The 25,865-nt window shown below is 49.0% G+C and overlaps 1 protein-coding gene across 1 annotated transcript in view; it reads left to right on the forward strand.

Moving 5' to 3' along the window:
* The first annotated feature begins 6,299 nt into the window (after positions 1-6,299).
* Positions 6,300-25,865, forward strand: part of UBXN6 (UBX domain protein 6) — a 27,292-nt gene continuing 7,726 nt past the window's right edge. Inside the window, exons 1-7 of the mRNA XM_015406739.1 lie at positions 6,300-6,447; positions 12,076-12,137; positions 13,734-13,865; positions 14,448-14,545; positions 15,948-16,023; positions 19,305-19,389; positions 23,316-23,535. Coding sequence (XP_015262225.1) covers positions 6,363-6,447; positions 12,076-12,137; positions 13,734-13,865; positions 14,448-14,545; positions 15,948-16,023; positions 19,305-19,389; positions 23,316-23,535 — 758 coding nt within the window. The 5' untranslated portion in view covers positions 6,300-6,362. The remainder of the gene's footprint in view (positions 6,448-12,075; positions 12,138-13,733; positions 13,866-14,447; positions 14,546-15,947; positions 16,024-19,304; positions 19,390-23,315; positions 23,536-25,865) is intronic.

A 25,865-nucleotide genomic window follows, 5' to 3' on the forward strand; every position in this document is an offset into this window, starting at 1 on the left:
ATGCCGCATGAAACTGGTTGGAAGAAAAATTGACCAGCTCCCCTCGAGAGAATGGGGCGCAGGCCTGCAAGGATTAGGACCCCATCGGGCTCAGCAGCACAGGCTGCAAACAGCAAGGATCGGCTGGGGGATCTAGTGGGACAAGCAGCCAATCAGAGCCGCACTATGCAAATAGGTCTGAGAGGAAGAAGAAGAAGAAGAGATTGGATTTATACCCCGCCCTTCACTTGGAGTCTCAGAGCGGCTTACAATCTCCTTTCCCTCCCCCTCCCCACAACAGACACCCTGTGAGGTGGGTGGTGCTGAGAGAACTCTGTCACAAACTGCTCTTTTCCAAGGACAGCTGTCCCAGAGCTTGTGACTGACCCAAGGTCACATCAGCAGGTGCATGTGGAGGAGTGGGGAATCAAACCCAGTTCTCCCAGATTAGAGTCCGCACACTTAACCACTACGCCAAACTGGCCCAGATGGGTATCTGAGCTGTGTTCCCTCTAAGCTGGGTCAGTGTGAGCTAGCTCACAGTTTTTTTAGCCTCCGGCTCACACGTTTTTGTCTCAGCTCAGGAAGGAGGGTTCCGAAGCAATCTAATTTATGCAGTAGCCAAATCACTTGCTCACAACTTTAATCCCAGTAGCTCACAGAGTAGGATTTTTGCTCACAAGACTCCACATCTTAGAGGGAGCATTGATTGTTATGCATGCCAATAGGTCTGTGAGGAAGATAGGGATCTGAGCTGTGTTCCCTTTAAGCTGAGTTTAGTGTGAGCCAGCTCACAGTTTTTTAGCCTCTGGCTCACAGATTTTTGTCTTAGCTCAGGAAGGAGGGCTCCAGAGCAAACTGATTCATGCAGCAGCCAAATCGCTCGCTCACAACTTGAATGCCAGGAGCTCACAAGGTAGAATTTTTGCTCACAAGAGTCCACAGCTTAGAGGGAGCATTGGTGATAACCAAGGCGGGAGGGGCACAAGGGGAGAGCGAGCTTGGGGGGAGGATGGGGGCATGGGGCAAGAGGGGACAGGGATGAAGCTGGAGGGGCGAGTAAAGGAGAAGGCCTGGAACTGCGGTGTTACCTCTGAGCTGAGTGTGAGCCAGCTCACAGTATTTTAGTCCCTAACTCACACGTTTTCTGTCTCGGCTCAGGAAGGAGGGCTCCAGACCAAACTAAGCAGTAGCCAAATGTCTCGTTCACCACTTTAATGTCAGCAGGTCGCAAAGTAGATTTTTTGCTCACAAGACTCCACAGCAGAGAGGGAGCATTGGCTGGAAGGCGGGGGAGAGGAATGAGTGATGGGAGTGTTCTGAGGGAAATCGTATCGTGACAATAGGAGACAGAAACAAGTGTAGTAAACAGACTCAACAATTACAACTAGCCAAAAAGCTGAAGAACATGTAATAGAGAATGATATATACCAAGCAGCTACAATGAAAAAGTAAACAATGGAGAACTGGTATGTGCTACAGTGTATAAACAATGGGGAAATGGTGCCACCAGTGGACTAAAATATTTGAGGGGCATAGAGAAGTGGGAAGGGTCTGTAGCTTTTTGTTTACTTTTGTTCATATCCTGCTTTTCTCCCCAAAGTGCTTACATCATTCTCCTCTTTCCTGTTTTATCCTCACAATAACCCTATGAGGTAGATCAACATGGGCATCCGTGATAGTCTGTCTGTAGCAGTAGAAAAGAGCCAGAGTCCAGGAGCACCTTAAAGACTAGCAAAATACGTGGCAGGGAGGAGCTTTTGTGAGTCACTGCTGGCTTCTTCAGATACAGCTAGGATGGGAGTCTGTCCTATTTATTGTGGAGTGATTTCAGATGCCGAATGACAGTAGCAGGTGAATAACAATATAGCAGGTGTGACTGGATTTACGTGAGAGATGCAGAGGGGTAATAGGTGTGGAGAAATCAGCATTGGCAATGAGACAGGAAAACCTAGGTCTCAATTCAATCCAGGTGGATGCATTGTCTTGAGCTTCAGCAGTCTCTCTATGAGGTCGGTTAGACTGAGAGTGTGTGACTGGCTCAAGGTCACCCAGAGAGTTTCCATGGCTGACGGGGATTTGAGCCTGCGTTTCCCAAATCCAAGTCTTGACAGTTTTAACTACGACACCACACTGGCTCTCTGTTTCAATAACAGAGCGCCTTCTTGGCAGGCAGCAGCTCCCAGATTCAGACTCTTGTATCTCCAGTTAAAAGGGGAAGACCCTGGAGAGCTGCTGCCGGTCTGAGTTGTGGTTTGATTCAGGATGTCAGTTTTGTGTGATCATGAACGTGTGAGGAGGAAACTGCCTCTCTTCTTGGTCTGTCTTGACGTTTCTATCTTCGTCTTCTTCAAAGTTAGGCTAGCATACATCGTTTTGCTTTTCCTGCTTTTTATCCTCACAACAACCCTGTGAGGGAGGCTAGGCTCTCGATATCGAGCGGGTAGGAGTATGGGCAAGAAGGGCTCGGTAGGCTGAGGCTGAAATGGGGAGCGATGGAGACACCGGGAGTGGGGCAGGTGAGGCATTGTCCATCTTGCATTTTATCCTACTCTTTCCGCAAGGAGCTCAGGGGGCATTTATGGTGCTCTCCATCTCGGTATAGTCTCCACGACAGCCTGGTGAGGTAGGTCTCAGCCAGTGTTCCCTCTAAGCTGAGTTAGTGTGAGCTAGCTCACAGTTTTTTAGCCTCCAGCTCACGCATTTTTGTCTTGGCTCAGGAAGGATGGCTCCAGATCAACTAATTTATGCAGTAGCCAAATTGCTGGCTCACAACTTTAATGTCAGTAGCACACAAAGTACAATTTTTGCTCACAAGACTCCACAGCTTAGAGGGAGCATTGGTCTCAGCTGAGGAAAAGTGGCTCTTTCGAGGTCGCCCGGCCAAACGTCGCGGCCAAGTGGTGCTTTGAATCTGGATGCCCCAGCCCGGCGCTTAAAGCACACTAAAGAGGAAGGTTGAGGAAAGGAGGGATGTTTGCAGATCTGTGGTTGTGCAGGTGGAGGGGAGCCTTGCGGGGGGGTGGGAAACAGAGCAACTTCGCAGCAGTGGATGAAACCCGAAAGGTCGGTCTGGTGCCCCTTCCTCCCCCACCAGGAGAAAGTGATCCGCACAGCAGGGCCCCTGCTTCTGACCCCCCGCCACGCGAGCCATAGCGTGTGTCTAGGAGGTGTGTTGTGGAAGAATGGTTCCGTATTGCTCTTGTGAGTGAGCCACGTTTCACACCGTGGGTGAATGTGACTCGAGAGGGGTTGCTGGCTAATCTGATCCCTGCAGTTCCTTCCTGACCTGAAGTGCAGTGGCCAGTCGGACCTCGGTAGCAAAGCAGAAAGGTTTGGCTTGCCTCCACAAGCCGCCCCTCCTCCATTTCTGGCCACAGTAAATCTCTTAATACAATTTACTTACATAAGAACGTTTAGCCAGTCCCAGTAGAAGCCTCCGAGATGGCTTGCATAACCGTAAAAGATATGTGACAAAGGCCAGTAGAGCACCTGTTTCCAGACTCTTGAGAGGCACGTTGGGAAACGACAACCACAAAATCTTTTAGGGTTCCTTTCCTCCAGATCTGAATCCATCCAATTTTCTGGGCTGCTAAGAACTTGGAGATACCCCCCACCCCCCGCTTTCATGGCAGTGGGTCACCTCAGGCCCCTTTGTGATGCTGTGGGAGGGAGGGGTTGTGACACTCTTGGGGGACCCTGGTGGCTGGGGAGGGGCCCACACTGGACTCTGGCTGCTTTGCTCAGCCGAAGCGTAGCCCCAGAATGAACTGAGTGCACTCCACTGATAGATATATAAGCCCCCCCCCCCGATTCCTGGATACCACCTTGTGGTTTGTCTTGAAACGGCTTGCTCTATATGAACAGGTTTGTAGTTCTCTCAGTGGGATGATATTTATTTATTTTTATTTACACACACACACATATATAACAGCAAACAAGTTAAAACCAGGGCTATTTTGGGGCAGGAACGCACAGGAACGGAGTTCCGGCTGGCTTCAGAGTAGGCCGCGCCCAATACAGCCAAAACCTCTGTGTGCATGGCCACAGAGGGAAGGCCTGGAGAGCGACCCCCCCCCGGCGACTCCGAGGCAGGCAGGCCAGGCCCCCCCCTGGAAGGATCGGGAAGGCATTTAAATGCCTCCCCTGGTCTGTCCAACGACCGGCAAGCCAAGGGAAGGCATGGGGTGTGTGGCCTAATATGCTAATGAGCTGTACTGTCAGGGGAGTGGCCTAATATGCTAATGAGTTTCTGCTGTTGGGTGTGGCCTATTATGCTAATGAGTTCCTACTGGGCTTTTTCTACCAAAAAAAAGCCCAGGTTAAAACCCAATATTTCAGTAGGTAAATTCACAACATATAAAATCATATAAGTGCCAGTAAACATAATATCAATAAACATTGATAAAGTATTAGTAGGTATTTACAAATGATGGCAGTGTACTCTCAGCTTCCAGACGGTCATTGCTACCTCAGTCTGGGCTCTCACCCGACTATTAATTATTGAGCCGGTGCTGATTAATTATTGAGTCAGGGCCGTAATATTAGGAGGCGGCACCCTAGTCAAAGGCCTGGTGGAAGAGCTCCGTTTTACAGGCCCTGCAGAACTGTAACAAGGTCCCGTAGGGCCCTGATGTCATCCAGGAGCTCATTCCACTAGTAAGGGGCTGCCACAGAGAAGGCCCTGGCCCTCGTCACAGCAAACCTGGCTTCCTTAAGGGCCTGGAAGGGCCAAATGATTTTTGGGAGCCCGATCTTAGAGCTCTCTGGGGAACATGTGGGGAAAGGCAGTCCCTCAGGTAGATAGGTCCCTGACCATATAGGGCTTTAAAGGTAAGAGCCAGGAGTTAACCTCAAGGAGGCCAGGAGTTAACCTTATCTGTAAGCACTGATCCCAGTTCAGCCTGGTGTTTCCTGGAGGGCTCTTGGCCCCGGCATTTAAATAGTTGGTTGTCTGTTCACTTACGGTGGCCATTGCTTGGCTCCAGTTGAGCAGGCAAGAAACCTTTCCTTTGTGTTTTGTTCTCCCTTTTAAATCACAAGTGATTTAGATCCATGTGGGGAGGTGGTCTAATAAATCCTTGTCTGTGGTGGCAAACTTTGCCGGGGGGCGGGGGTGGGCGGGCTTTTATTTGTGACACTGTTCAAGAGACAAAGTGTGTTATCTAGGAAAATCCTTGGTTCAAATCTTGCATTGGGCAGGAGCCAACTGGCTGGCCTTTGGCAAGTCCCTCTCTCCCAGGCTTGCCTTCCCATCTACAATATGGAAGTGATGATATTAGCCTACCTCACAGGGTGGTTGTGGGAAGTACGGAGTAATGAGGAAAAGGTCTGTCTGAGGGTCAGTTCGCAGTGCTCAGTATGTGTTAAGTTATTCTTTCATAAGAGAACATAAGAGAAGCCAATGTTGGATCAGGCTAAGGGCCCACCTAGTCCAACACTCTGTCACACAGTGGCCAAAAATACCAGGTGCCATCAAGAGGTCTATCAGTGGGGCCAAGACACTAGAAGCCCTCACACTGTCCCCCCCCCCCCAAGCACCAAGAATACAGAACATCCCTTGCCCCAGACATAAGAACATAAGAGAAGCCAATGTTGGATCAGGCCAATGGCCCATCTAGTCCAACACTCTGTCATAAAGTGCCCAAAAATACCAGGTGCCATCAGGAGGTCCAGCAGTGGGGCCAGGACACTAGAAGCCCTCCCACCGTTGCCCCCCCCCAAGCACCAAGAATACAGAGCATCACTTGCCCCACACCTAGAGTTCCTATCTATACCTTGTGGCTAATAGCCACGGATGGACCTCTGCTCCATATGCTTATCTAATTCCCTCTTGAAGCTGTCCATGCTTGTAGCCGCCACCACCTCCTGTGGCTGTGAATTCCATGTGTTAATCACTCTTTGGGTGAAGAAGTGCTGCCTTTTATCCCTTCTAACCCGACCACTCAGCAATTTCATGGAGTGCCCACGAGTTCTTGTATTGTGAGAAAGGGAGAAATGTACCTCTTTCTCTACCTGCTCTATCCCATGCATAATCTTATAAACCTCGATCATGTCACCCCTCAGTCGTTGTTTCTCCAAGCTAAAGAGCCCCAAGCACTTTAACCTTTCTTCATAGGAAAAGTGTTCCAACCCTTTTATCATTCTAGTTGCCCTATAGTTGCACTATAATGTCCTTTAATGTCCTATAATGTCCTATAATGACCAGAATTGTACACAGTACTCCAAATGAGGTCGTGCCATCGATTTATACAGGGGCATTATGATACTGGCAGGTTGTGGGATCAATTATCAGGGATCTCCTGATTGAAAGAGCTCCCAAAGAGAAATCCAAAGCCGCGGAATCCTCCAAGCCTCGACAAGGGCCCACAGATGAAGCCCAGATGGCAGCGGCTGCAGCGTTGGCCCGGCTGGAGCAGAAGCCGAAGCCCCGGGCACTGTCGTCCCAGGATGCAATCAGGAATCAGGGTAAGGGGGTGACTTGCGGAGTGCTGCCTTTGGGGGTGGGGGGGCAAGTGTTGGCGTGGGTGTTAACTGCAATTCTGTGGAAAGCCAGAAGGTGCAGGATCCAGCTTTCTGCCATAGCAATGTAAGGAGAACCCTGCTGGATCGGATTAAAGGTCTATCTAAACCAGTGGCGGCGAACCTATGGCACAGGTGCCAGAGGTGGCACTCAGAGCCCTCTCTGTGGGCACGCGTGCCATCGCCCCAGCCAGTCCCAGACCATCATTAAAGTGTCAAATTCTCTGCCAAATAATTTTAAGTAAATGAAAGCATTTGGGATGGCTTTCCTTCCTTTGTTTGGATCATCTTAAGTTAATGTATGAGTGGTTTTTTCTAAAGTAAAACCTCAGCATTCAGGTTAAATTGCCGTGTTGGCACTTTGCGATAAATAAGTGGGTTTTGGGTTGCAGTTTGGGCACTTGGTCTCTAAAAGGTTCGCCATCACTGATCTAAGCTGAGCGTCCATTTCCGACAGTGTCTTAGAGGAATTCGCCAGCAGACCGGGATGGCGAGAGGCTGCCCCCAGAGGGTGTCTCCTTGGCAGTCCTCCCCACCACCACACACGTTCTGTGTATTGTACGTAATTTTAAATGCCCCCCCCGTGTTCAACGAGAGAAAGAGGGGGTGCGTGGTGTGCATGCGTTCAGAAGTATGCGCCCCTAACCCTGTTATGTGATCTTTTGAGCCCGTGCTTGGGAGGTGGTCCTAAATTGAGAGTCTCACTTTTATCGTCTGCAATGGATTGATGAAAGCAGAAGGGTAGCCGTGTTAAAACGCAGGAGGCCAGCGGCAAGTGTGGTGCAGCAGCGTGGTGGCAGAGGAGAGTCCTTGGGCTACACAGACCTCAATCCTGCAGATTGAAAGCCCTGTTTTAAACTCCCAAATTTGCTGGGGGGGGGTGTTGAGAGGAAGGGAGGGGGGTGTCTCATTCAGGGTCATTCTGAAAACAGCAGCCAGTTGGGTGGAGGAAAGGCCTTCCTTTTGAGGCGACAGGCCTCCTGGCAGAGGGATTTCACAACTGAGAACGTAAGAGAAGCCAATGTTGGATCAGGCCAAAGGCCCATCCAGTCCAACACTCTGTCACACAGTGGCCAAAAACACCAGGTGCCATCAGGAGGTCCAGCAGTGGGGCCAGGACACTAGAAGCCCTCCCACTGTTGCCCCCCCCAAGCACCAAGAATACAGAGCATCACTTGCCCCAGACATAAGAAAATAAGAGAAGCCAATGTTGGATCAGGCCAGTAGCCCATCCAGTCCAACACTCTGTCACACAGTGGCCAAACACACCAGGTGCCATCAGGAGGTCCAGCAGTGGGGCCAGGACACTAGAAGCCCCCCCACTGTTGCCCCCCCCAAGCACCAAGAATACAGAGCATCACTTGCCCCAGACATAAGAAAATAAGAGAAGCCAATGTTGGATCAGACCAGTAGCCCATCCAGTCCAACACTCTGTCACACAGTGGCCAAACACACCAGGTGCCATCAGGAGGTCCAGCAGTGGGGCCAGGACACTAGAAGCCCCCCCACTGTTGCCCTCCCCCCAAGCACCAAGAACACAGAGCATCCCTTGCCCCAGCCTGAAAGTTCCTATCTATACCTTGTGGCTAACAGCCCCTGATGGACCTCTGCTCCATATATTTATCCAATTCCCTCTTGAAGCCGTCCATGCTTCTAGCCACCACCACCACCTCCTGTGGCAGTGAATTCAATGTGTTAAACACTCTTTAGGTGAAGAAGGGACTACCGTTCATCCGTTGTAACCCGACTGCTCAGCAATTTCATGGAGTGCCCCCGAGTTCTTGTACTGTGAGAAAGGGAGAAAAGTACCTCTTTCTCTGCCTGCTCGATCCCATGCATCATCTTGTAAACCTCGATCATGTCACCCCTCAGCCATCATTTCTCCAAGCTAAAGAGCCCCAAGAGCTTTCCCTGGTTCTTTATAGTGAGTCAGCATTGGGTCACTTGCATCCATTGCAGGTAGCTTCAGAGGGCAGCCATGCTGGTCTGCGGTAGAAGAGCTCGGCTTAGCGATGCCCACCAACATGATTTTATTTATTTATTTACATTTTTAACCCGCCCTCCCCGCGAACGGGCTCAGGGCGGCGTACAGAATCGGCCAATGCCCAATATATAAAACATTAAAACTGCATTTAAAAACATTCAATACAACATAAGTGCTCTCCACAATAACAAGGGAAGAGATGACGTCATCAGGATGGTATCCTTAGTGGCCACAGCTCCACGCAGTACCACCGTTTTAGCGTTCACGGCGAGTTGGTAATAAAGGTGATAAAGGGCTAGGACAGATAATAATAGTCGTAGACAGATGGTAACAGTCGTGGCGGCTCCTACTCAAACGCCTGGTGGAAGAGCTCCGTCTTGCAGGCCCTGCGGACCTGTGCAAGGTCCCGCAGGGCCCGGATCTCCTCTGGGAGCTCATTCCATTTAAGGCAGGGGTGTCAAACATGCGGCCCGGGGTCCGGATGAGACCCCTGGAGGGCTTCTGTCAGGCCCGCAGTGGAACTGGCTGTCTTCTGCTTCTTCCAGTTCTGCTGCTGCTGCGTCATCGTAGGTTTCCAGCTTACAGATACACACCTGAACGGCATACTCAAGATTTCAACAGCACAGACATTTTGATCCAGTCGTTCAGAGCAAGAGGTGTCAGTTATCAGACACTGTTAAATAAACAAAATATTGCAAGAGTGCTAATGTTCTAAGCATGTTTTTATTTATTTGTTTGTTTGTTTGTTTGTTTGTTGGACTTTTACCCCGCCCTCCCACCTAGGCAGCTCAGGGCGGCTTACAGTAGTTAAAAACCAGTATACAATTAATACAAATCTCAGGTAGACAGGCCCCAGACCATTCAGGGCTTTAAAGGTCAAAACCAGCACCTTGAAGCGTATCCAGAATGCTATTGGCAGCCAGTGCAGTGACCTCAGCACAGGTTGGATGTGTTCCCTCATGGGGAGACCCATCAACAACCTGGCTGCGGCATTCTGCACCAGCTGCATCTTCCGGAGTTGCCCCAAGGGCAGCCCCATGTAGAGAGCATTGCAGTAATCCAGCCTCGAGGTGACCATAGCATGGATCACTGATGCCAGATCGTTGCGTTCGAGGAAGGGGACCAACTGCCTAATCAGCCGCAGGTGGTAAAAGGCTGCCTTGGCAGTGGCTGCCACCTGGGCCTCCATTGTCAAGGAAGCATCCAGGAGCACTCCCAAGCTCCTGACCCTCGGAGCTGGCACCAATGGTGCCCCACCGAAGGCCGGAAGAGGGACCCCTACCCCGTACCACTCCGATTCAGGCATAGGACCTCCGTCTTCATCGGATTCAGTTTCAGTCGACTCAGCCTAAGCCAGCCCGCTACGTCCCGCAATGCTCAGTCCAGATCTTCCGGGGCAGAGCCAGACTGACTGCCCAACAACAGATAGAGCTGGGTGTCATCCGCATATTGATGACACCCTAGCCCATGTCTCTGGGCAATCTGGGCAAGGGGGCGCATATAGATGTTAAATAACATTGGGGAGAGAACTGCCCTTTGAGGCACCCCACAAACTAGTGGGTGTCTTTGGGACAGCTTCTCTCCAAGCGCCACCCAAGGTTAAAAAAACCCCCCTTTGTGTTTGTGTCCTTTATAAAGTTTATATCTCCGCTACCTGGCATTAGATTTCATGGCACACACGGCCCGGCCCAACACGGTCTCATTTATGTCAGATCCGGCCCTCATAACAAATGAGTTCTACACCCCTATTCTAGTGCTCTTTATCAATAAAATACAAAAGCCTCTATTGGCATATATCACGTTATCCATACAGATGGTACACAAATACAGAGGCAGCAAGAATAACCTGAGTATAGGGGTATGCAAAAAAAAAAAAAAAATTCCACCCGATGCAGATTCGGCGGAATTGGGCAGAATTAATTTCCACCGGCAGGAAGACTCCCGCATGTCAATTTCGGCAGTACCAGCCCTGGAGTCTTTCCAGCTGAATGTCAATTTTGGCCCCATTACATCCTATGGGCCATTGAGGTCAATGGCGAAACCATAGGGTATATTCTGGGGGCTGGAGGGTATCTCTGTCACCTGGCATTAGATTTTATGACACACATGGCCCGGCCCAACACGGTCTCATTTATGTCAGATCCGGCCCTCATAAGAAATGAGTTCGACACCCCTGATTTAAGAGGTCGGAGTTTCCCAGACTCAAGGTTCCCTTTGACAGGCTCTCAAAAGCTCATACCCTGAAGATTTTGTTGGTCTCTAAGGTGCTACCGCCCTCAAATCTACTATTCGTTAAAGGGTTGCTTAAAGTTCTCCTGGCCTGGCCGAGACGGAGCCTGAGCTGTCCCGTACCAGGGTCTTCAGGGACGCGAAAGTGTATTCTCGGATAACTCCCATCATGTCCTCCTCCTTGGTTATCTTAAAAACAGACCAACTTGGAAACCCTCAAGCCATTCAGCTTTTGAGAGCCAGTTTGGTGTAGTGGTTAAGTGCGCGGACTCTCATCTGGGAGAACCGGGTTTGACTCCCCACTCCTCCACTTCTCACCTGCTGGATGACCTTGGGCAAGCCGTAGCTCTGATAAGAGCTGTTCTTGAAAAAAAAGCAGTTTCTGTCAGAGTTCTCTCAGCCCCACCCGCCTCCCAGGGTGTCTGTTGTGGGGAGGGGAAGGGAAAGGAGTTTGTCAGCCGCTCTGAGACACCTTTGGGTAGTGAAGGGCGGGGTATAAATCCAATCTCTTCCTCTTCTTCTTCTTCTTCTTCTTCCTCAGAGCGAGGGCACTCCGACCCCTTGCTCGTTTTGGCTACCCCTTTCTGCTCCTCTTCCAGCTCGGCCGTATCCCTTTTTTTGAGACGGGGATACCGGAACTGTATCTCGTATTCTAAATGTGGCCGTGCCGTCGGCCTATGCAAAGATACGTGCCCACACAGCAACAAAATCCAACACATTTCTAATCCTCGTGGAGGAGAACACATGTCGGTTTGCTGACCTTGCAGAAGCTAGAGGAGAGGGCCAGGTAGGGTTCCCGGTAGTCAGAAGTAGCTCCTTAGCTGCTTGGTGACTAGCAGAATTGGGGGAAATTATACACAATGGCGAAGGTAGTAAACTGGTGTGGCATATTAATTTTTCTTTTTTCAAAACGTACGGCTTGCTTATGCATCCTGGACGCAACCTTGCCCCTCCCCTTAAAATGTCAGTTTGCTGTTAAAGGTAAAGGTAAAGGTTTCCTTTGCTCGAAAGCCAGTCGAATCCGACTCTAGGGTTGCGGTGTTCATCTCCGTTTCCAAGCCGAAGAGTCAGCGCTGTCCGAAGACGTTTCCGTGGTCATGTGGCCGGCATGACTAAACACCGAGGCGCATGGAACGCTGTTCCCTTGTCGCCGAAGTGGTACCTGTTTATCTACTTGCAATTTCTTGCTTTCGAACTGCTAGGTTGGCAGGAGCTGGAACTAGAGACGGGAGCTCACTCCATAATGTGGCACCCGGGTCTCGAACTGCTGAACTACCGACCTTCCACAGCCTGCAGTTCAGCGTCTTAACCACTCCTAGTTTGCTGTTACGTCTATTCTATTTTTCTCTCTCTCTTATTAGTGAAAAAGGAGCTAATGAACGAAGCTGCTGCAAGCGACAAGGAAGCGCCTTTGGATGAAAAGGTAGAACGGACGCAAACATAGAGCTGGAAGGTGCCACAAAGGGTCATCTAGCCCAGCCTTCTGCACAATGCAGGAAATTCACAACTGCCTTCTCCCCATTTTCCCAGTGACCCCTGCTTTGTGCCCAGAGGGAAGGCAAAAAACCTCCAGGATCCCTGGGCCAATCAGGCCCGGAGGGAAATTCCTTCCTGACCCTCAGTGGCAATTGGACTTTCCCTCGGCTTATAAGAAAGAGCCATGAGAGCCGAGTTCAAAATATCGGCGAGGTGATGTCCAAATTTTAGGAAAAACGTCTGAAGCATAAGAGGCCATGGAGTGGATTGTATGGATGCATTTATTACTGTGGAGCCCCGGGAGTGTTTTCCATAAATTCAGGCCTGTTGATTCAGCTTTGTTCCTCCGTTGGTCTGAACATCCAGGCAGTTTTGTCCACTCAGTCTGCAACTGGGCACACAAGAGCTGACTTGGCAAGGAGTATAATCTGGCCCAGTTTCAGGGGATAAAAACAGATATGAAATTGCTAACAAGCTTTGTCAGATCTCTGTATATAAAGTGACCTTGGTCTCTGTTGTGTCTCAGCCTAGTCTACCTGGCGGGGTTGTTGTGAGGATGAAATGAGAGGAAAACATCACACCCATGCTGTTCAGAGAGAGAGAGAGAGATTGGATTTATACCCCGCACTTCACTACCCAAGGGAGTCTCAGAGCAGCTTACAAACTCCTTTCCCTTCCCCTCCCCCCAACTGACACCCTGTGAGGTGGGTGGGGCTGAGAGAGCTCTGACAGAAACGGCTCTTTTTCAAGGACAGCTCTTATCAGAACTATGGCTTGCCCAAGGTCATCCAGCCAGGTGCAAGTGGAGGAGTGGGGAATCAAACCCGGTTCTCCGTGCACTTAACTGCTACACCAAACTGGCTCTCCAGAGGGAATGGTGTCTTTATAAAAATGTGCCACAAGCCCAGCCAGTGTCATGTAGTTGGTTGGAATGTCAGATTAAGATTTGGAAGACCCAGGTTCAAATCCCCACTCTGCTACAGGAGCTCGCCGGGTGACCTTCGGCCAGTTGCACACTCTCGGCCTAGCCTATCTCACAGGACTATTGTGAAGTGGAGAAGAACACAATATAAGCCACGATATGAGGCAGTTTGGAGTAGTGGTTAAGAGTGGTAGACTCTAATCTGGAGAACCGGGTTTGATTCCCCGCTCCTCCATATGCAGCCAGCTGGCTGAACATGGGCCAGTCACAAGTTCTCTCCGAGCTCTCTGAGCCCCACCTACCTCACAGGGTGTCTGTTGTGGGGAGAGGAAGGGAAAGGCTATTGTAAGCTGCTCTGAGACGGTGAGAGGAGGTTGGGGTATCAATCCAATCTCTTCTTCTTCACTTTGGGTCCCCGTTGAGGAGAGAAGTTGGATATAGATGGAGTAAATAAATATTTCCAAATTAAGAGGTACGGCTTGCAGGGAAGCCCCTGAGATGTTTCCTGATAACTCTGAATGATATTTGACAATCCCAAGTAATAACTTTCCTGTGTTTTATTGTGGTGTGTGTGTGTATTGGCAAGCTGAATATCATAAATTCCTCCTTCTCTTTCTCTAGAGTTCCTTGCCTGCTGTTGAGGAAGACTCGGCCACCCTCTCTGTCTCTGGCGTCTACTTCATTTGCCCGTTAACGGGGTCCTGTGTCAGGAAAGACAAAAAGGAGGCCCACATCCGCGAAGCCATCCAACAGGTCCGTTGCGGGAGTGCGGAGGCCACTGCCACCCTCCCAAGCCTGTAAATCCAAGCAGCAAGGGGGAAAGACTAGCGTCACAGGAGTCCCAAATACACAAATTCCACGAGTAGAAAGCACCATCAAAGATTGCCAACATATTTGGAATAACATATTCCAAACAGAGCGAATCATAGGTTCTCCTGAAGCCCTTACACTATGAACCTTGGTTCACACAGCCGGCAAACTGAAGAAGTCGAAGGAAACGCATCTTCCAAATATCTAGAACGGGTGTCTTTGCAAAGGCTGTTTGGAATATGCCATGACTATGTGAACTCCTATCAAGTTACACTGAGTACATGGACTTGATGTCTTATCTTCAAAGGAGGAAATATTGTATCTTATGCCTTAATATAGTTACAGTATGCATAAATGTTTTTGTTGTGACACCACCAACATTATCATTGTTTAAATATATTGTTTTGGCAATCTTTGATGGTGTTTTTTACTAGTGGAATTTGTATATTTGGGACCCTCCCAAGCCTAGCACCTGTTGTCTGTTTCTGGTTTTTCTCTCCTGACGGTCCTTTCCTTTTTCTCCAGCACGCTTCCCAGGACCCCGTGGGCGCGTCCATCATGGAGATCCACACTTTGAATCGGGACAGGGAGAAAGTCAAGCTCGGGGTGGAGACCATGGTCAAGTAGGTGCCTGCTGTCACTTCCAGGCAGAATTCATGGTGCCCCTTAACCTGGGGTGGGCACGTGGAGAAAGCTAGAGGGGGAGAACCAGTAGCTTTGTGGGCGGGTGTTCCAATCCAACCTATCATCATGTGCTGCTGGATTAACTTTGTCCTATTCAGGCTGTGGTTTCCATTCCCAGGGAGTTCTTCCCATTGCCAGCTCTATAAACAGATTTTTGTAATATACCAATTAACTACGTACATAAATATCAGATAGTAGAAAGAACACTTCTGTATCCATTTAATGAAATCATTTACACAGTGCTAGTCTACTGATTAGCAGTTCCCTTTAAATCACTGTATTCTTACAAACATATAGAAAAGCTAATAAATACTGATAAACAGCACAATAAAGCTAAGAAGTATCCTTTTTTTAGTATTATAATGCTGTACACTTTGACAGTACATGAATACTTTTGTTCCTATATGCTTTATGAAGAAGAAGAAGAAGAAGAAGAAGAAGAAGAGATTGGATTTATACCCCGCTTTTTACTACCTGAAGGAGTCTCAGAGTGACTTACAATCTCCTTTCCCTCCCCCTTCCCACAACAGACTCCCTGTGAGGTAGGCGAGGCTGAGAGAGCTCTGAGAGAACTTGTGACTGACCCAGGGTCACACCAGCAGCTGCATGTGGAGTGGGGACTCAAACCTGGTTCTCCCAGATTAGAGTCCACGCTCCTAACCACAACACCAACTCTGTCAATTTTTTTCTCAGATAAATGTTTGAGAAGCAACATTCCTAGGGAGAGGCTTTTTGCCGGGTGTGAAGATCTTTGATTATGGAAAGATTACAAGGCAAATGCCAGCGATTAAAGGGATAAGAGATTGAAGGCTTTTTTGATTTGTCTACCCCATCTTTGAGGGAGTTCTGTGAAACAGGTCCTCAAGCTAGCCCCCCCCCCCCCAGTAGGACTTGTGACTGCTTTGCTCGGAGAAAAAGCCTCTCGACATCAGCTGGGACAAATGACTGTTAATCAGGAGACTAGCACCGTGTAAAATGATTTCGTTAAATGGACACAGAGGTGTTGTTTCTACAATCTGATAGTTATGTACTTAGTGAATTGGTATATTAAAACGAAGGTCTGTTTAGAGTTAATTAGTTATTTTTCTACGGTTATTGTTTTCCCTGTTTGGGCTCACATCCGTTCTCCTCCTTTCCTGTATTGAGTTCCCTGCATTCAGCAGCGGGTGGTGAATATAAGCTGCTCTTACTGTATGGGGGTGGGAGTTGTAACACCCACTTTCCGGCAAGCAAATCACGTTGCAGTTCCCACGAGTCTTCCTTCGAAGTAAACGCGCATCAGGTCAGGCTGTGGTAACATGCAAGAGGCCTACGTCATGCAATTTTCTTCTTCCCCGCCAGGTACCTCGATAACATCCATCTCCACCCTGAGGAAGAGAAGTATCGGAAAATCAAACTTCAGAACAAAGTGTTTCAGGTGGGTCTCCTTTGTGGGGAAGGCAAGCCATTGCACTTCAAAAGTATGCCGAAGCTGGAAGTCTAAGCTGGCTCAATCCGCACAGCTGCTCTCTTCCCCCCAAGAATCCTGGGAACTGTAGTTCAAAGGGAGTATGCTCCCCTTGAACTACAGTCAGGTGATGCACATTGGGACAAAATCCCAACTTCAAGTATACGCTAATGGGGGTCTGAACTTGCTGAGACTGAGGGGAAACGTTCTTGGGGTCGAAGTGGACAGCTCCATGAAAGCGTCAACCCAGTTTGCTGCAGCAGTGAAAAAGGCAAACTCTATGTTAGGGTTTATTAGGAAAGGGATTGAGAATAAAACAGCCAACACTCCACTCATTTCTTTTTTTAAAATGGGAACTAGCCTTCTCGCAAGAGGTGCTCTTCCAGGGCTCCATCTTTCAATTCTGCTCCGATATTTGTTGTACGTCGGATAGTGAGGCCTCATCTAAGCACATAGCCCAGGAGGTGGGAATATCACAGCAGAGCCATGGTTAGTGCGGACTGTTTAATAAGAACATCAGAAGAGCCCTGCTGGATCAGACCAGTGAGGGTCCATCTAGTCCAGCATCCCGTCTCACACAGTGGCCAACCAGTTCCTCTGGAGGTCCAACAACAGGGCAGAGAGGCCGAGGCCTTCCCTGATAAGAACATCAGAAGAGCCCTGCTGGATCAGACCAGTGAGGGTCCATCTAGTCCAGCATCCCGTCTCACACAGTGGCCAACCAGTTCCTCTGGAGGTCCAACAACAGGGCAGAGAGGCCGAGGCCTTCCCTTGCGGTTGCCTCCTGGCTCTGGGATTCAGAGGCTTAGTGCCTCTGAATGTGGAGGTTCCCCTCAGTCACCACAGCTAGTAACCATTGACAGGCTTATCCTCCATAAATCTTTTTTTTTTTAAAGCCCCCGGAGGAGATTTTTTTATTGCATTTTTTTTAACACTACAAAAGTACAACAGAAAAAAAAGGAGGGGGAACTACATTTATAGGATAAAGAAAGATACCCACTACTGACTAAAAACCCAAGAGAGGAGATCATCCCACCAGCTTAACCATACATTTAGTCTTAATCCCATTAGTTTTACTATCAACTGAGTCAAGTTTGACATTATCTTTTTCAAATCTTAAATTCGTTATACAGAAACACCCCAAAGCATCTCACTTCAACCCTTTTTAAAGGCACAATTCAGAGTCCTTCAGCCTTTACTTCTCCTTGCCTAGTCTCTTCCGAAGCTTATAAGGACTTTTAGGGGCCGCCTCCCCTTTCTCTGAAATAGAGTCCTCCCCGGAGGATTCCGAGTCCAGCTCGCCATTGGACTTACTGTCCTCTCCTTTTTCTCCTTCCTTCCCTGGCCCTCCCATCTGGACTCTTAGAAATTCCCGTGCTTTCTGGACAGAGTCAATCTTTTCTTTTTTATCCTTAATTTTGAAGGTTACGCCTTCTGAAGTTAACCATCTATATCCGATTGCATTTGCCTGTAAAAAAAGAATTAATTGTTTATATTTCTTTCTCCTTTGTCTTATTTCAAATGGAATGTCTTTCAACGTTCTGATGGTATTCTCCCCCACTTTCAGAGGTGCTCCAGATACTGCTTTCAGGATTGTATCCCTCACACGCCTCTTCGAGAATCTTACCACAATTTCCCCAGGCAGATTATTTCTCTTTATATATCCTGAATATGACCTATAGGCCACATCCATTTCGTTTAAGAAAGATTCCGCCTTCATATCTGACACTGGGGCCAATAATTCACTCATTAGTTCCTTAAGATTCTCTCCCTTTGTCTCTGGCAAGCCCTGGAAGCGAAGGATCATATTAGCCTTTTCCATTTGTAATTGTAGCAGTTGATCTTCCGTAGAAACTTGCTTCTTTTCCAGCTTTTGAACTTTCTTTTTCACCTTTTGTGCAGTGGCGTCCACTTCATTCACCTTTTCAGACGTTTCATTCATCATTTTCAATATCTCGGTCGTCTGTGTCTGCTGTATGGTGATACACTGAGTCATTTTTGACATCTGAGCCTTGAGGTTACTCATTTGGTCCAGTAGATGGCGCATGGGTTCTGCCAAAGTCTTTGCTAGCTCGCTGGCTCCTTCCGGTTTAGGGCTCTCAGTTAGTTTCGCTTTTGCTCCATGCATCTATCTAATCCCCTTTTAATGCTGTTTATTCCTGTGGCCTTCACTACATCCTCTGGCAGCAAATCCCACATTTTAATCACTCTCTGTGTGAAGTAGTGTTTCCTTTTGTTCCTCTTCAACTGCCGGGGACGGGGTGGGGAGGAAATAACGCTGTTGTGTATAAAATACCATGCAGTTAGAAAACGTGCTTGTGAAGAGTGAGCCAAACCGGAGCCTTTCTCCTTGGTAACGATAGATTTTTGATTGCTTGGGGGGGGGGGCGCTGTTTTATTTGTTCATGTGTTTCCCATTGTGGGGTGCCACCCGCCCCTTCTTACCGTCTGAAGTGGCACCGTCTGTTTTGCTCCTTTGTTCTTATCCATTAGTCTGCTGGGCCTCCACTTGCACCTGCTGGATGACCTTGGGCAAGCCATAGTTCTGATAAGAGCTGTTCTTGAGAAAGAGCCGTTTCTGTCAGAGCTCTCAGCCCCACCTACCTCCCAGGGTGTCTGTTGTGGGGAGGGGAAGGGGAAGGAGTTTGTAAGATGCTCTGAGACTCCTTCGGGTAGTGAAGGGCAGGGTATAAATCCAATCTCTTCTTCTTCTTTTACCTCCCAGGGTCTCTGTTGTGGGGAGGGGAAGGGAAAGGGAAAGGAGTTTGTAAGCCGCTCTGAGACTCCTTTGGGTAGTGAAGGGCGGGGTATAAATCCAATTTCTTCTTCTTCTTCTTCTACCTCCTAGGGTCTCTGTTGTGGGGAGGAGAAGGGAAAGGAGACTGTAAGCCGCTCTGAGACTCCTTTGGGTAGTGAAGGGCGGGGTATAAATCCAATTTCGTCTCTCTTCTTCTCTTTCTGTGTTTTGTTCTGTGCTAAATGTTTCTGGGTCTGCTCGTGTATTGCAGCCGAAGCTTTTTCAGCTGCCTTTCAGGGCTTGTTGGGAAAAGGTGTGCCACGAATGCATTGATGGCTAGAAACGAAGCTTTCACCCCTCGGGATGTGATGCTGTGAAGGATGCTAAACGGGAATGTAATTTTAGCTTGACAAAGTTTTTATCTTACTGATTGTATATGCCAATAAAGGTTCTGTATTGTTGTAAACTGGAATGAGAAAACTGCATTTAATCTCTTTAATCCCCCCCCCCCCAGGAAAGGATCCGCCCTCTGGAGGGGGCAGACAGGTTTTTTGAAGCTGTGGGATTTGAAAAGATGACCTTGAGCGTTCCAGGGCAAGGTAAGTTGGAGGGGCTGAAAGAATGAGCAGTGAATTGGGAAGCCAACTAGTTTGAAACTCACCTCAGCAGAAAGCTCACTCAACCTTTGGCGAGCCTGTCCCTTCTCCCCTTCCCCAAACCTGGGGGCGCGACCGTCCCATTACCACAAAGGACCATTGTGGGGGTTGCAGCATGTGCCGAGCACTTTGAACCACTCCCGGGTGCAAACCAAATGCTAAGCACAGTTAAGGAATTTGGCTAGGATTAAGTACTGCAATGTGAGCTGGTGTTCAATGCTCCCTCTAAGACGTGGAGTCTCATGAGCAATTCTTCTACTTTGTGAGCGACTAGCATTAAAGTTGTGAGCGTGCAATTGGGCTGCTGTATAAATTAGTTTGCCTCTGGAGCCATCCTTCCTGAGCCAGGATAAAAATGTGTGACTCAAAAACTATGAGCTAGCTCACACTAACCCAGCTTAGAGGGAACACAGCTCAGATCCCCATCTTCCTCTCAGACCTATTTGCATGCATAGCAACCAACGCTCCCTCTAAGCTGTGGAGTCTTGTGAGCAAAAATCCTACTTTGTGAGCTGCTGGCCTTAGAGTTGTGAGCCATCCCTTCCTGAGCCAGGACAAAAATGTGTGACTCAAAAACTGTGAGCTAGCTCACACTAACTCAGAGCTTAGAGGGAGCACTGTCTGTCTGGGGGTGTTTGATAAAACACCCAAGTTCCTAGGTTCTCGACTGTCTTTCCTGACCCTGACCTTTCTACCCCATTTGGGTAGTGTTTTTAAAAAAAACCCAAAGAAGAGATTGGATTTATATCCTGCCCTTCACTACCCAAAGGGGTCTCAGAGCGGCTTACAAACTCCTTTCCCTTCCCCTCTCCACAACAGACCCCCTGTGAGGGAGGTGGGGCTGAGAGAGCTCTTGACAGAAATTGCTCTTTTTCAAGAACAGCTCTTGTCAGAACTATGGCTTGCCCAAGGTCATCCAGCAGGTGCAAGTGGAGGAGTGGGGAGTCAAACCCGGTTCTCCCAGATTAGAGTCCGCGCACTCAACCGCTACACCAAACTGATCCCACTGCTTGCCCCCTTGCGTAGGGCGTTCACCCTGTCCTGGCGTGGGACTTGGCTCCTTCATCCCTGAGGGCACGAAAGGGCACCTGTGTATTCCTGCGGGCGCTCAGCCAGGCAAGGTGGTGAATGGAGTTGTTGCGGGCAGCGGCTAGGGAGGCTCTCCAGTGGCTGCCTCCACTCCGGCACGGGTCTCCTTGGGAGGGCCCAGGGCACCCACCCGTACCCCTTCATATACTCCTTTCCCACTAGGCTTCCCCGTGTACATGACCAAATGAGGCGTGAGGGTTCCGGGTCGAGTAACCAACTATTGAAGAGATTTAACAACAACTGTGATTCAATAATGTGTGGAGAAAATGAGCACAGTAAAGGCAGGTAAACCAGCAAAATAAGAAACCCCGATGCATCCGAGTATACTGTGCTTAGCCTTCTCTAGGCACCTGGTCTCAGATTGAGGAGGAGGTTGGATTTATACCCCGCCCTTCACTACCCAAAGGTGTCTAAGAGCGGCTTACAAACTCCTTTCCCTTCCCCTCTCCACAACAGACACCCTGTGAGGTAGGCGGGGCTGAGAGAGCTCTTTCCAGAACTGTCCTTGAGAGAACAGCTCCGACAGAACAGCTCTCCCAGATTAGAGTCCGCGGCTTACAAACCCTTCCCCTCCCCACAGCAGACACCCTGTGAGGTAGGCGGGGCTGAGAGAGCTCTTTCCAGAACTGTCCTTGAGAGAACAGCTCCGACAGAACAGCTCTCCCAGATTAGAGTCCGCGCACTTCACCACTATACCAAACTGGCTCACCCCCTTTTGGATGAGGGATCCCTCCTTCTGCAGCAGCTTCACACCAGCTCTGCTCCCGGAGAGTGAAACCCCCTCCCACTTTGGGCAAGGCCTTTTATTCCTTCTTCCCAGGCAATACCCTGTACTCCTCTGCTGGTGTACGTTTCTCCTCCAAACCCCGTTAGCCAATCACAGGGTCCAGAGGGAACCTGGGAAATGTAGGCCCTGTCGTCATTCTAATACAGGCTTCCCTGGAGCAGCTAGGCCTCCCTAGAGCCTGTAGGCCACACCACTATAGGCCTAGGATCCTGACAGGAGTAAAAAGCCGGAGGCCGAGAGGGCTAGGTTCCTGCTCCTACAGCCAGTTGTATTCTGCAAACTGAGTGGGTAACGGCAGCGACTGAAGGAGGGGCTGTTCTGGGAGTAGAAGGTAAGTGGGTACATTGCCAGTGGTGACCTGGAGCTGTCTTGAAGCTTCTGAACTCCCAACGTGGAAGGTGTCTGATGCCTAGCAAGGACCAATGCCACCCCCTCCGCATTCACCGTTCCCCCAGGCCCACACCCGAACGTGCGAGCGTTTTTGTAGGATGACCTTTGACATGCTGTCTCTGTGCTTGAAACCATGCCGAGGTTGGCATGTTGACAAAGCTGCCTTAGTTCGGGTAGTGGTATCCTAGAGCGTAGCTGGGCAGGACGGGAGTTTGGGATGTTGTTGCCATTCGCGATCCCCGCCACGGGGTGAAAGAAGAGGGGAAGCTGGGTCGCGTCATGGTAACAGAGGGCAGCGGAAGAGAAGCCTACCGCCTCTTCTCTTCTCCCCACTTCTTTTCTGAAATCAGTATGCCCCTACAGAACCTGGGGGATCCAAGGTTGTGCCTCCGCTTCCTACTCTTAAAACAGAATCAGATGGTTAAAGGGGGGTCCAGACTCTTTTCTGCTCTACCCCGCTGTCCGGATGACATCCTCCATCCACAGCTAATCAAGTAAAGCTGGTTTGCTGCTGGCAGAGGACAGATACAGTACAGGAAGAGAGAGTCTTACTTTCCAAGGCCTCCCACCTCTTTGGTGTAGTGGTTTAAGTGTAAAGAACCTCTTGCAGTTCCGCAGGGCCTGCAAGACGGAGCTCTTCCGCCAGGCCTTTAATTCAGAGCCAACACTACTACTATCACACCACCACCAATTGTATTGGTAACAACGGGGTAAAGGGACAGCCCTATGAAGATCAAATCACGGCATCACTGCGGATCGGTTCCGCTGGATGGGGACGAGCAACATCTACAGGACATTATCCTCCTCTAGTGAAGGATTGACATTGTTATGTAACATCTTGGGGATACCATCTTGCTTAACTGATAGATTGGAATTACTGAGTACTTTACTGTTTGATGTGATTGTTTTATCCTGTTTTATCCTGTTTTTATGTTTTACCTTGTTCTTGAATTGTTGTGAGCCGCCCTAAGCCCGCTTGCAGGGAGGGTGGGGTAGAAGGGCAATAATAAATAAAAATAAATAAATAAAGTGCGCAGACTCTAATCTGGGAGAACTGGGTTTGATTCCCCACTCCTCCACTTGCACCCGCTGGATGACCTTGGGCAAGCCATAGTTCTGATAAGAGCTGTCCTTGAAAAAAAGAGCAGTTTCTGTCAGAGCTCTCTCAGCCCCACCGACCTCACCGGATGTCTGTTGTGGGGAGGGGAAGGGGGAGGAGTTTGTCAGCCGCTCTGAGACTCCCTTGGGTAGTGAAGGGCGGGGTATAAATCCAGTCTCCTCCTTCTTCTATCTCAGCCCCACCTCCCTCACAGTGTGTCTAATGTGGGGAAGGGAAAGGAATTTGTCAGCCGCTCTGAGAGTCCTTTGGGTAGTGAAGGGCAGGGTATAAATCCAATCTCTTCTTCTCTTCTTCTTCTTAAGCTGAGAGGCCCTAGGGACCTTGTTTCCCAGGAATCCCAGCCAGTATCTGAGCATGCGGAGGAGGATGTGGTATCCAGGCCTTCAAGGTGAGGCCTGGAGGCCATCCACGCCAGCCCCCCTCTCTCGCCGAGTGCCGCTAAAGCCACAGCGTTGCGCTCCTCTCTGTTGTCCCCCTCCCCAGAGGATCTGGAGGACTTCTACGTGCTGAAGGAAGAGGCCCTGGAGAAACTGGGCAGCCTCAAGGAGTACAAGGAGCAGCTGCTGAATGCCGCGCCGGTGAGAGCCCAGCTGGACCGCCAGCTCCGCGTTTTCAAGCCGTCCCCCCGGGCCTCCCACTTTGAGCTGCCCAGCGACTTCTTCAACCTCACCACCGAGGAGCTGATGCGGGAGCGGCGACTCCGGTAAGCAGTTGAGTCGCATAGGGCCGAGAGGCTGATGCCGCCCTCTAAGTGGGGAAGGGAGGGACGGCGCGTCTGTGGCATTCGGGCAGCTTAAGCTTCCGAAACAGGCACATGCTCAGTTGTGTGTAGTGTTAGGATGAATCCTCTTAGGGAAGATTAATCCTTAGGGGTTCTTGGACACCAGTGTATACAGAGAGGAGAAAGCAGAACAGACACTCCTTATTTCCCACAAAGAGACAACACACCTGGATGTTAAAGAATAAATGTTGTCTTTACTGAATAATATTGAAATTCGCAAGCATACAAAAACTGTTTCGCACACACAAACACACAAACTCCTTTAGGTACAGTAGAAATGTAAAGCAATCAGTATGGAAAATAATAAACGTTGACTAACTGGGTTAGTTCTCAAAAGGTTAACGGATATACTTATCTGATCCAGAAAAGAGTTTGATCTTCTCAATGGGGAATGCGGGAACGAAAGATCTATCTAGAGGGATTCTACTGCACACGAGTGGACCAGCCAAACACGTGTGGGCTTCACTTGGTCGCGATCCAAGGAAGCACGTGAGAATAACCTTCAGTAGAGACTTAGTTGCCTAGGTGGGATGGGGGTGGCTAGCGACAAACAAAGGATGAACATCGCCTTTTAAAACCTATTTTGGGGGTTGGCATCAGTGCCAACCTCCTGTCCTTAGTCCGTCCCAGTCCCTAGGTCTATTGATCATTGGGATGTGACGTACCTATCTAGACGGAGTGGGGCAATATTCAAATTCTACCCTATGCTTCTATAGGAACCATTTAGCCAAGGTGTCAAAGTTGCATTGCCATGGAAACCTTTGATGTGAAGATGCTCTGGCTTGGTCAAGGGGTTGTAAACAGGAAAGAGGCACTTTCAGATGCAAACCAGATACAGGGTTACGTGTTATCCAGGAACTCACCCATGGTGGTAAAGCTGTTGTTTGTAAGAGTCCTTTGACTGAGCATAATGGAGAATGCTTCTTCTTCCCAAGGCAGGATGGGTAAGTGTGTGTGTGCCTCCATTAGCATACGGGCAGCACATTGGCACAGCAGCTTCCAGGTGCAGGCAAACCAAAGCAAGCAAATCACACAGCATTCCAAACCCATACATACAAATGCAGATACATTGCATACATTCAAGCATCAGCACAATACAGATAAAAATACATTTTTAAACACATCTGCTAACAGTAGCTAGACGCAGGCAGCAAGACCAGGCGCACTCCCCTCTGCCGCCTCTCCAGTGAAAAGGATCTCCAATAGCTGCCAGGATTTTTGTGGCTTGTGGGGCAGACGTTTCTTCTGGTGGGGCTGAAGTTCTCAGCGCAGAAAGAAAAGCCATTTCAGCCAATAGAAGGCTGTTACCCGGATGGATCTCTGAATTGCAAGCTGTCATCATTTAGATGACAGTTCTCCGTTGCTGCAAGTTAACCACTCCTGCCAGCCTAAGCAACAATTCTGAGAACAAGGCGGCAGGTGGGGTTGATGACTTCTATAGTCGAGGAAACTAAGGCAGAAAAACTCTCTTAAAGAAGACCAGTTTCTTGACACAGATAGAGGTCCTAGAGGTCACTTACTCCAACCCCCTTGCTCAGTGTGGGAATTAGTCAACTGCAGCACCCCACTCTGCTTAAAGGAGCGCACGCCTTTAAAAATATTTCAAAATGATTGAAAGAAGCATTTACCGGAGAAATTCTTGTGGGGCTGTGCCTTTAAGAAAGGGTGCAGAGCCCCCAAAAGACCCTACCATAGCTACGGGCCTAATAGCAGCTATCGAAAAATATGTTTGCTGGAACAGCCCCGAACAAAACTGGAAGGCAGCTTCCTTAGGCAGTCTAGTTTTGACGGAATGTTAATAGCGCTGGTTGTGTTAAATACTTTTTATTTTAAAACCTCTTTTCCTGTTCCCAACTTGAATGGTCTCATCCTGTGGCACAAGGAGAAGCAGGTGACAACAGTTTTGATGAAGTTAAGAACGGTTTTAGCCTCTTAAGTATCTAGAGCAAGATCCAAAGGGCCACTAGCACCTTAAGACTAACAAGCTTTACAGAGTATAAAGCTTTCAGGAGTGGAGAGGTAAAATTTCCGGATATTTTGCTCGGAAAAATCCCTGGTTTTACATTAGCACTTCTTTTTTCTTTTCCAGATTGAAAGTCATTCTGTTACTTTAGGAACATAAAATATGACTATGGACATTTTTACTTGGCATGAAATTATCACAACTAGCATATTAAAAATATAGTGTATCCAAACAATTATTACAAACAGAATACCCACCCTGATGCAAAAACAAAACTGAAACCTTTTTC

This window comes from Gekko japonicus, unplaced genomic scaffold, assembly GCF_001447785.1.
Source record: "Gekko japonicus isolate JY-2015 unplaced genomic scaffold, Gekko_japonicus_V1.1 scaffold1972, whole genome shotgun sequence".
Taxonomy (NCBI): Eukaryota; Metazoa; Chordata; class Lepidosauria; order Squamata; family Gekkonidae; genus Gekko; species Gekko japonicus.